The following is a 12,353-nucleotide window of genomic DNA, read 5'->3' as shown; positions in this document are numbered from 1 at the left end:
CCCTTTTTTTCTCTCCTGGAGACTTTTGCTTTTTTCTGTTCTCTTCAAGACAAACATAATCCCCCCCCCCCCCCCCAACTTTCCAAAGTCTCACCTTTTCTTTCTGGCTTCAGACCTCTACCCTCTTTCTCTCTCCCCCTCCCCCCCTCTCCCTAACGGTCCAGCTGCATTACCCTGCTTCAGTACACATCTCAGACTGATAGCTATTAGAGGTGACACAGCTATTACAGATGAACCTGGCACTGTCAAACGGCCTTTGCTGGCTCCACTCAGAATGACTGAGATGGACCGGAGCTCTGACACTTCCGTGTTTGATGGAAGAGGCCAAGAGCCTATAAAAGACATGGATGGATTACAAGCAGAATACCCATTGCACATCTTTCCTACATTAGCACTACAGTGATGGTCTTCACACAAAGTCTATTCTCCATTAGCTATAATTATGCAGCTATTTTTTCCCCTTAAATGGGGCAGAATAGAAAAACTTTGCCCTCAGTTGGCTCATTGTTACATCATTTCACTCCTGTTCACAATAAAAAGAAGACAGTTTTCTGTTGAACCATAACTTAAATGTTGAGTCACTGGTAACAGATAACTGTATAATCATCACTGGTGGTACAAGAACTGAGAAGGATGATCAGTTCAAGGTTCAGAATACAGCCTGTACGTCTTTTATGCACTGCCATATATATATATATATATATATATATATATATATATATACATATATATATGTATTCTTAAAGAGGCATTTCACCCCCCAGACTCTGCGTGGGATTAGGCCATGTTGCCTGCTGTTTCATTAGATTAAAACAACTTCAGCTCCTTATCTACCCTGAGAGGTGAGGTAAGAGACTGGCTCACTATTAAATGTGCGTTTTCTAAGGGCAACGTTATCCAACATGGACCAGCTTCTGAGAAGGAATGAAAATAATTCACTAATTCAATTTGCACTGAACATATTAAATGTTGAAGAGATTTTAACCATAGAAAACATTTTTTATGTGAAAGTGGTGCAGAGCAGAGTCAAGCAAGTCAATTAATAGATCCAAAAGAGCAATAGCGCATGAATTGCTAAATAAATGAACATTAAAAAGACATTACTTCCTCTTTCCACACCACACTTCTCCTTTTAATACAGAAAGTGTGAATCTTACTGTAGAAGACAGAGGGCGGGTCATGGAAAAAGGGGTAGGAGGTGAAGAAGAGCAAGTAGGTGCTGTAGCACCACGACATGGTGTAGAAGACCAGCTTCCACGCACTCTCCGGCATCTTGGCAGCATCTTTGGGCAGCAGCCTGCACCACCGTGCAAGAGGCTGCAAGAGACAAAGCAGAGGAAAACGACATTCAGTAAGAGGAAGTCACACAGAATTTATTTTACTGTTTCTTCAGGCGGGGAGGCCTTTAGATACAATAACTGCTTCGTTTAAACTGTTTTTTGGTTGTTTTTTTTACAGTATTGTGTGTTGAAATGAACAGTTCACCACACATATTGATCAGTCTGTTTTTGCACTGTTCGAGATGAGATGACATCATTTGGTTGTTTTTGTTATTTTATTACTAACTATTTATGTTTTGTGCCATGCCATAAAGAAAGAAAAAACTATTTCACTGCAAAATCTTTGATAATGTTGCTGTTTTTTTTATCTTTTCACAGCAAGAATGAGCTGAGACAGTTACAGAGAAATCTTGGTAGGGATTTTGGAAAGTCAGGCACAGATGTTTTTGGAGGGGTTCGAACTGTTGCAACAACTAATAAACACTGGTCGCAGAAAACAAGTGAGCTTCAGGGGGAGAATCTACATTGTTTCTTCATATAAACACATGAGGCAGCAGAACATTCAAGACACAACATGAACAAAGTCGACATGGCAGTGTTTTAAAAAATAAACCACAGAATAATAGAAGAAAAATGTGAGACTGCTACACATAAAATGAACAGGTAAGAAAAATGACAACATCCTGCACACAGAGGTGTTTAAGAATAACCTTCAGATTATTTTTATTAGTTTATATAGTGGTTTATATTGTACTATATAATGATTGTCGATAAAGTTTAAGATGACCCACTATTGGCCAACAGCCAGTGACTACTGGGTGTTGTTTAAATTATTACAGATAGTGTAACTTTAGGTAAATATTAATAAACTAACACATGAACACATGGACCTCGTCCTTTGACACACATGTGCGTTGCTGCATTACAAGCATGTGACTGTCTGCCGTCACAAACGTGTCTTGCACAAGTCTGGGTATAATTTGCTGTGCAAGCAGAAATAGAGGAAGTCGGGGAGAGAACACTCTTCACATACTGATGTAGCCTGATAATGAAGCCCCACCCACACACTGGTGGGGGGGCATCATCTTCTTCTTCCCCCTCCTTAATCTTACTGCTTTCTCTGAGCCCACCTTTTGACCCCTTTCTCTCTTAGTTGTTACAGAAGACTTGAAATCTTTCTGTTTGCACAAATTTACAGAAGAAATCAAACAAAATCAATGACTTGATGATGATTGAGGGACTGATGCAGATTATTAATTCTCGATGAAAGCAAACATGTAAAAACACACAGATGGACAGACACGTGCAGGCACATAGAAGCTTGGTATAGACAGGTATCAGCTCGGTTAGCAGCAAGACAGGCAGGTGTTCAGTGTTTCATATCTGTGCCAAGACAGGAAACCAAACCCAGCTTACCACCTCATAAACAAAATGCCTTACGCACGTATACTACACACAAGACCACTTAGGAGAGCAATGAAACTGTGTAACCGGAGGCAGGAAAGTGAAAGATGCCTGTGTCAGTGATACAGTACGTCCCAATCAGTTGTTACCAAGACACTAGTCTACAGGACATGATCTAACAAGCCTCTGATTACATGACAAATTAATGGAGGAAGTGTCGCCACGGCTGAATGTAAACCATGTGGTATTAGAAAGTCACTTTAACAGGAATTCACCAAACTGTTTCAGTTTGAAACGCTTCCTGCCTCTCTGAAGAAATATGACACCGACACTGTATTCTGTCTTTTATCTCAAACTTTCATTCTCCCTCCCTCCCACTCTTTCTTTTTTTTCTTATTCTCTTTTTCTTTTTCTCTGCCTCTCTTTCTGCAGTCTTGATTTGATGGAGTCTCTGCGTCAAACGCCAGAGTCACAACAAGACAGGGAAGGAAGCTGAGAGCAGCGCTGATGTGAGATAAAATGTAGCAGCAACAGACTTTGTGGTCCTCTGTCGTGACACATTTAAGAAGAAAAAGAAAAAGAAAAAAGAGCGAGCAGGATGGCCCCACATGATCTCAACCGGGGCTGCTGATTGGTTGAGACTGTGGGGGGACATGTGGTGCGTGTTCAGTAAGTCATGACCGGAGAACAAGACACACCACATTCTGTTAAGTTTCTCAGTACATCTGTATCAGTCCCCCCCCCCCCCTTTCTCTTCCTGGCTCCTTCATTCGTGCTCTCTCTCCACCCCTGTGTCTCCCCCTGCCTGCGACATTTATTTATAGAAGCCAGCTGTCAGCACACAGCATAACCCCCCACCACCATCACCACCACTGCATCACCCCCCCACCACCACCACTCCCTGCACACACAAAAACATAGGCCAACGCACCCCTTACAAAGGCTGAAACACTAGTGGCTGATAAATGTCACTGCAATCACCAGACCTGCCTCTGCAGCTCATATCTTATTTGTTAATCACCATACTGCTGTCTCACTGCTGTTACATCTCTTACTAATGATCCATCATCCACATGGTACCTGCTCTATTTACCTCTCAATGCACCACATCCTCATAATTTAACCACAGTACAGGTCTAAAATTCCGGCAGCTAAAAAAACGACCTGTAGTTACATTTACGACATCTAGCGGTCATAGTAATGCACTCCACAACAACCCATATGACCGTAATGAACAGCTTTCCAAACACTGCTACAAGCGCTGTGGTTAAGGTCTGGTTAGGTTTAGTCACAAAACCCACTTGGATAGGTTTAGGGAGAGATCACGGTTTCTTTATAGTTGCGCAACCTTCATCGTCATGGTAACAGCACACACTTTGAGGTTATGGTTTGTTTTAAAAAGTCCTGACTCGTAGTTGGAAACAGGAAGTGAACAGTGGTCTCCGGTTGCCTTTTCTATCTAACCACCCAATCCATCCGTCTCCTCCTAATAAGGCAAAAATCATCTCATCAAGTCACATTATCTTCTTAGTCATCTGAGCTGTGTTACTTCCTCATAATTACTACAGCTGCTAGATGGCATATGACTACAGGTCATTTTTGCCGGAGGAAATGTTAGACCTGTCAGTTTTTTTCTGAGAACGAGCTGCTGAATACCTCTATTACACAACATCCACTGCCTCTTGCATGCCATCTATGCGGTGTCATCTATCTTGAGCATCTCTGATGATGTTAACAATGCAAGTGAGCATAGTCTGGACATGAAGAAGAACAAAAAAAACCAAAGCAACGAAAGTGGTGATGTGAAATTATCAGGTAGGTTTGGTGTATTTCTGATTATACCAGAACATATGCAACATGCTCTCTGTACGTCAGTTTTTACATTTGGTAAACGTTGAAATGTAGCGGCACAAAATTGATTTTTTTGGGAAAATAGAAAACAAATTTGAAGGTTTTCATTAAACCAATAATAGCAAAAACCCTAACCCAAAAGATGTGTCAAACAATGTTAAATACAACTAAAACTCTATGCTATAACACTTTTGGTCTGTGCTAGGTGTCGCTAAGGTTACAGCCATTAATCACAGCTATTGAGAGCTTAGCCGAAGGAATGGACTGTTTACCTGTTCAGACCAACCTTAGCACTGTTTGAAAAACACCGCCCCTGCATTCATGTCAATGGGACCACTGCACTGACACAGTGTGGGTGCCAACAAACAGGGCTCCAGCCAAATAGATATGAGCACACATTCCTGGTAGATTACTTTGTAGCATGACTGGCAACAGTGGATAAAAAACTGTAAATACATCATAAAATCATTCCTAATAGTATTATAAATCCCTGTGCAGTGTTTTAACATGATAAGCTTTCAAACTCATGAATCTATAACTCAACCTGAATCTATTGCTCAATTTGTACCTGTACCGACATGCCAATGCCAACTCCACAGTTAACCCCTTTTGTTTCTTGGGCTGTGTTCACAAAACATACTAAAGCTAAAATGAGCTCCTAACTGGCCACGAGAAATTCTTGAAAATAAGGGGAATCAGTCCTAATTTAAGACTCCTACACTTTTGTTCTACAGTAGCATTTGGTCAACAGTAGCACAGAGCATTGTAGTACTAAAACTAGCTCTTAAGTCTGTGAGGGCCTTTTTCTAGAGAAATATTTGGTTTGTCCGTTCTCAGCTACTGTTGAAATATGGCAATGCAACATGGCGGCCTCCATGGAAGGGGGCCCACTCCCTAAACAAATATAAAAGGCTCGTTCTAAGGTAAAAAAAACAAGACAATTCTTATTTATAGGTGATTATATAATAACGGAAACTGACCCAATGACCTCTAATTACATTCAGTTTTGATATTTGAACTCTTGCTTGAGTTTTTGCCTCCTGACTAGATTTGGTGAGTGATGGTCTCTCTATATTCTGGTCCCGGACTTACTGCGACTGAAACCACCCAGCAGGGACACAATCTTTGTTTCAAATGCAGATTGTAAAATTACATAACACCCTGCCAATGGTTCCATTCTTGTCTCTGTATGCCACCCAGCCCACCATCTCACTGGGTCCTATCCACCCACTCTATCCATCTACCCTTTAGTGTTCTGTGCCAGCCTACAGAGTGGGGGTATAGTGGGTCAAGGACACTGAGATAATCCACTCGTCCTCTGATGGATAAAAGAGAGGGCCTTGAATTACACTCAGCTGGGACCTACGGACGTTTAACCACCCCCTCTCTCCCCTCTCTCTTCCTCTCTCTCTCTGACAGACAGACTCTGGCTGAGCTCGTTATTTAGCTTCACCGGTTTTCATTTCACTGTCTGGTTCTGTCTCCATCACACGGGTAAAGAGGGAGAAGCAGAGAAGCAAGTCTGAAAACAGAATCAGGGGAGAAAAAATGGAAGATACAGTAAACTGTGAAATTACATGGCCAGACTGCGTATGAAAGGAAAAGAGTCAGTATGAAAGAGACTTGACGAGTGGTTCCCTTAGCAACCATGCAGGGATGCTGGCAAAGCCATGTAATGTGGCTAAAAACTCGCTCCACCTCTCTTCAACTCCAGTCCTTCCTTGTCCTTCCTCTTCCTTTCCCTTCTTTCCCTGCTGATCTGCAGCTGCACCCCATTTCTGTCCCTTTCACCTTTTGCTCTCTAAAAGTTTTGCCCCCTTCTGCCCTTCCTGGAAGCAAGTGATGAGAGAGGAGAGAGGGTGAATGGACTCCACTGGCCTGTTGCATAAGAAGATAAACTGGGCCAGTGAGTCAGGGTACTGGCTCATGTGGGGATCTGTTCAATATGGCTCGCTCTCTCACTCACTCTTTCATTCCCTTGGCTCTATCTATCTTGTAGCTCTCATTCAGTGTAATGTCAGTCTGACCATCTATGTGTCGCATTTTAACTCAATTATTTCATGAATTCCCCTGTGTTCTCTTCCCATCTTTTTGCAGAATGGGATATAGGATTTGCAAAGGCTAATCAAATGGACGGTCAGAGTATTATATACTGTATATACATATTAAAGTAAATCAAGTCTATTGATCTGCGATTAGCAATTACAATTACAACACTTGTTATGGTGCTTTAAAGGTTCAATGTGTAAGAATTGGCATACCCCCCCCCCCCCAAAAAAAAAAAAAAAAAATCCCAACCCAGACAACACTCATCCCACCACCATTATCACTCAATGAATCAGAAAACGGTTTCACCACAGAGATAAATTACAACATAATTCTAAGTAACAACTAAATAGTTTACACACACACACACACACACACACACACACACCGTGTAACTCATTAATAGTAAAACAGCAGTTCTTCTGCCACACAGCATAATTTTTTCATTAATTGCAGCCATTTTACAACGTAGTAACCCAGTAGACACCTACTTTATTGATATATTTCAATATTGATTCAGCTTACTACTGTGTGCTACGATGCCAAATGGCTCATGCCAGGTTTCACATAGCTGGTGCAACTCAGTGCAATTCGTTGGCTCAGCTGACACATGACCAGCTGGTGGTTCCCCGGCCAGCGTCTGCAACAGCAGTCGGCTGCTCTGAAACAGTGGTGCAACTTTCCACAATAGGCGTTATTTAAATAAACTGACCACATATTTGTAATCTAAAATATCAAAATGTAATCAAGTTTACAATCCTACAGTGGATTTTCAAAAGCTTTCTGCCTGGCCCTGCTTTTACTGTCGGCAACTCTAGGCAGCGGTACTTCTTCATCCTCTCACGTTGGACTGAGGGCAGACAGAGACTCATTATCGCCACTGAGGTATAAAGTGGCATTACCAGACAGTACCGAAGGGACAGGGACAGGGCTAGCTGATTATGCTAACTTCAGCAGATATCACTGCAACACAATACATATGTCTTTGATATCACGTCAAAACTGTTATTTCTTCACACTGATCATTTTAGTTTACTGTGGACTCTTCAAACTAAAATTCTGGCCAATTCTTACACACTGAACCTTTAAGTAGGCTAGACTCAACTTTTTTTTTTCCTCTCCTCTTCAAGCATCTCTGACATTACACATCTATTAAATACTGAATTTCAATATTATTGGGTTTTTCCATGTTCAGACTAACGTTTTATTTATTTAAACCATTTTGTAGGGACAGGTTTATTTTGTTTTGTTTTGCCCTGACCAATCAGTAGAGAGATGTATCTGTCCTGCTGATCTTTAAGTTGACAGTGAGGAGAAAGCGATGTAAGAAAATTTCGTACCCATTCTTGCCCACCAAGCTCTAAATGATCAAATACTTCTCCAAAAAAAAAGAAAAGAAAAACACCTGTCAAATAACTTAACAAATCTGACTGTGAGGCCATTACGAGGTCTGGAACTAGGCTACGTTATTAGCAGTCTCATCACAAGCCTTCCAGTTGTTAGTTCACCAGTGGAAAACTTTTGATGTGAAGCAGCCACGAGAAGTCTTTTCATTATCAGCAGCTTAACACAGCAACAGTTTTCATTCCAGTTCCAACAGCCCAGCAAAGAGAGCAGATCAGACAACCGTGAAGCTGCTATCTGTATGATAAAAGTTTAAAGAAATGTGGGAGTGCAGTTAAACTCCAAACCACAGTGAAATCTACATTATGCAGCTACAAAATACTGAGGGGGAAAAATAATCAGCCTTTTGAAAATATTGTTGTCTCTCCTGGCTCTTGCTTGTATGCACATACCGAGCCACTCGGTTGACAGCAACTCTCAGCTCTGTGATAGAGAGCCCAACGTGTGCTTAGGCTGGTATTAGGCCTCTGCAACCTTACACAGGATGAGAATTGATGAATGGACCATGACAGTAGAGCTCAGGTGATGGCAGCGCCTGTCATGTGTTGGCTCTGTTCCCATGAAGGTCTATAGTATTACAGGTCAGTGTGGCTACCCCTGGCTGTGAGGGTGCCGTATCCATAGAGATGATCACAGCAGAAGAAGTGTCATGATCACACCAGGAAGTGTTAAAGTGTGGGCATCGCTCATCCAGTAGCCTAACGATTAAAGCGCATACCAAAGTTTAATGTCACTAGTTCAACTCCAGCCAAGGACTTTTGTTGCCTGTTATACTCCCGACTCTCTCTCCTAATGTTTCCTTTCTTCCCAACAATTTTAACTATCAAATAAAGGAAAAATAGAAACAATTGTATGAAGGCAACAACACTAGGTTAAAAAGTATACCGCTGGATCGTGTATAGTGAGTTCTTGGATATAAAATGTTCATTGGTAATTTTCTGTCGTGGTCAATGTAATTGTTGTTAAAGTGTACTGAAGGAACATATCACATGACATGTTTCAATAACATTTGAGTAAAGAAAAAAGGTTATATATGCAGTTGCAAAAACAATATTTATTTTAACTACAATTATTCAAATTATTTGTTAACTCCTCTTTCATCTGTTTGTATCTGCGAATGTCTTTAAAGATATGGTCTCATCCATAATTTTACGTACGATTAGCATGCTAGGCTAACAGTCTGTCAGTTGTGTAGCTTCAGAACACACACTCTAAATGCACCTTCCCAGCACGCTACCTAATTAGCTGCCAGACACCATGAAGTCTGGTCAAATGGATCCGTCAAGTCTCTTTTGGCGCTTTTCCACTATACAATGGTGTTCCTGTCAGTGTCCTTTGTGTGAGACACTACAGTTGGTAACTGTGTGTTTTTAAAACTTATTTTGGGACACCGCTGCCCCCCCATAGTGTAACTGAAACTGTTCACACCACTTCATTTTGAAAGAGCAACGGTCAGTGGCCAGTGGGGAAACTCCGGCCAACCATTGATGTAACTTCATCACTCAGTGAAACAGTGACGGACATTTGGGATGATAGAGCTCATCGAGCCAAATAAAGACACAAAAACTAAAAACAATAACGATAATTGTAGTGTGTACGTACTGGTATGAATAGTTGCCCTGTCCTAGTCTCTTTCTCTCTCTTTCACACAAAGACACAGACGTGCACAAACACGCACACGCACTCCTACCTCTCCAGGTCACTGAATATGGATGCTGGATAATCCATATCCTGCCTACTCACTGGAAGCAGCTGAGGCTGATGGCAGACAGTTGTGATGCATGCTGGGAGATGAGTCAGCCGCTAATTTGTATTTGACTCAATGAAAAGAAATGGTCTTGAGATGAAAGACAGGCTGTGATCAATCACTCCACTGTTACCAAACGGGAATGTGAGTGACTTGGTGAAGAAACGCATGGCTAACATAATCACACTGGGAAAGACACACACGCACACACTTGTAAAGACAGAGACTTCAAGCACATTCCTTATTTGACTATATTTCATGTGTTCATATAGCAGGAAGTGAAAGCGCTGCACCTCTAACTCAGTCTCGAAATAGCTTTCCAGATGCAGTGAAGTGTGCACATTAGTGGCGTTCGCTTCACCAGACAACAGGCTTTTTTAAAATGTATTCCAAGACCAAAAAGCTGCACTGCATCATCCCAAAGAACTTATGAAGTTCTGGTTCAAATCACCACCTTCGTTCACATTTTTCAGCACCTGCAGATTTTTCACCAGCATACTTATTTGCTTAATCTGTGACGATCAGGTGACCACAGTGCACCAAAGTCAAATGTTTTAAAAGGTGTGTTCTTTCCATGCCTCATGGATACTAAAATGGGTGTATCATCACTGCTCATCCAGTCACGTACTTGCATGCAAATTAGTTTGCTCTGTGTTGACAGTGCCTCATCTATTCAAGATTTTTAATAGTAGTTCAACCACACTCTTGGTTCAGCATCAGTACTGTGTTGAACTGGCTATTTGAAGTAATATTCAGTAGACCTCATGGACCTGTTCTTTTTGTCTGGAAGGAAAGAACCGTTATCCCTCAACGTCCACGTGATCAAGCTCATTTCCTTGCAAAGTTCACTACGGTGCATTACAGCTTTCAAGTGCATTTCAAATTTCAAGTGCATTTCACCAAGCAGATGATAACAGACAGACTGACTGAACTGTGCATAAAATGTAGCCACATGTAAAAGTTGAGCATGTGTTGCCCTCAGGTGAAACCTGTGTGTGTGTGTGTGTGTGTGTGTGTGTGTGTGTGTGTGTGTGTGTGTGTGTGTGTGTGTGTGTGTGTGTGTGTGTGTGTGTGTGTGTGTGTGTGTGTGTGTGTGTGTGTGTCTGTCATAGGCTACTTTCAGACTTAGGACCAATTAATTGGGGACGGCTTGTCCAATTGGGGTCTGAAGCCATAGCCCCAATTGGGAAAAGGCTGATTTTTGGTTCAGTCATTAAGGTTAGATGGTAGTAAAATAGCAGAGGTTATTGTTTGGGTTAGGATAGGTATCCAGGACACTAATGTAAGTCTATGCCCTGTCCCCAAAAGTGACTGTGATCTGATATGTGTGTATGTGTGTGTGTGTGTGTGTGTGTGTGTGTGTGTGTGTGTGTGTGTGTGTGTGTGTCTGTGTGTCTGTGTGAGAGACAGCGAGAGAGACAGCAGTCGCACCTGTCAGGAGGAGGTCTAGCCTATTAGTCAATCCCAGTGGAGGAATTAACCCCTAGACTTTGTGCTTAAATTAACTCCTGAAGCATCAAAGTAAATGAACATGGCGTCTGCAGCAAAAGATTTTCATGGGATTCAACTAAAACTTTAGGTTAAGAAATTAACCCCGGATCTCTGAAACATGAGTGAGGTATCTCACTATGGGACATGCTCCCTGCGCTTGTCCCCAGAAGCTATTTTTCATTACGCCAGTCCTGACTGGCAGACAGACGTGACGTCCGCTCCTTGGAGGAGGAACTTCCTCTTCCATATAAAAGCCGGGCGTAACGTAGTCCATTCAGTCTGAGCAAGCACACCTCTTCCTCGCTCCAGGCAAGGAGGGTGGTCTGGTGAGATACCTCACTCATGTTTCAGAGAACCGGGGTTAATTTCTTAACCTAAAGTTCTCTTTCAACATTCGTTTCGGTATCTCACTATGGGATATAGAGACTCCCGTATTGCCAGACAAGCTCACCTCGAAGACCAGTTATTAATACACTGCCAATCAGACAGGCATATTTGCTGCTGAACCCACGCGCAAAACAGTGTGAGACAGTGTAGGCACAGTAACATCCAATTTGTAAAACCTGGAGAAAGTGTGAGGCGTGGCCCAGCTGGCAGCCGCACATATCTCCTCAATAGAATTACCCTGAAACAGCGCCCATGACGCAGCCATGCCGCGAGTTGAATGAGCACGTAGCCCCGCGGGGGGTTGCAAACCCCTGCTATCATAGGCCAGGGCAATAGCCTCTACAATCCAGTGTGACAAACGCTGTTTCGTAAGAGGTTTCCCCAGGTGCGGCGTAGCCCAAGACACAAACAGCTGCTCTGATTTCCTGAAGCCAGCCGTTTTGTCAACATAGGTGCGTAATGCGCGCACCGGGCAGAGTGCATTCAAGCGCTTGTGCTCCTGTGAGGAGAAAGGAGGGGGGTAGAACGCCGACAGCTCAATAGGGCGGTATGACAAAGCCGGGTTAAGAACCTTAGGCACAAACGCGGGGTTAGGCTTCAGCAAAACCTTAGAATCCCCCATTAAAAACTGCATACAGGCCGGATTCACCGACAACGCATGAATGTCACTCACGCGTTTGGCCGAAGCCAACGCGAGTAACAACGCTGTTTTAAAGTAGAGCACTTTAAGCTCCACCTGATGT

The 12,353-nt window shown here is 42.5% G+C and overlaps 1 protein-coding gene across 1 annotated transcript in view; it reads right to left on the bottom strand.

Annotated features, from left to right (window-relative positions):
- Positions 1–12,353, bottom strand: part of cers1 (ceramide synthase 1) — a 38,705-nt gene that overhangs the window by 9,359 nt on the left and 16,993 nt on the right. The window contains exon 2 of the mRNA XM_062423513.1: positions 1,158–1,317. Within this exon, the coding sequence (XP_062279497.1) occupies positions 1,158–1,317 (160 nt within the window). The remainder of the gene's footprint in view (positions 1–1,157; positions 1,318–12,353) is intronic.

Source organism: Scomber scombrus, chromosome 8 (genome assembly GCF_963691925.1).
Source record: "Scomber scombrus chromosome 8, fScoSco1.1, whole genome shotgun sequence".
Lineage (NCBI taxonomy): Eukaryota > Metazoa > Chordata > Actinopteri > Scombriformes > Scombridae > Scomber > Scomber scombrus.
Note: the sequence above shows the minus strand (reverse complement) of the source record. Positions and strands in the feature narration are given on the sequence as shown.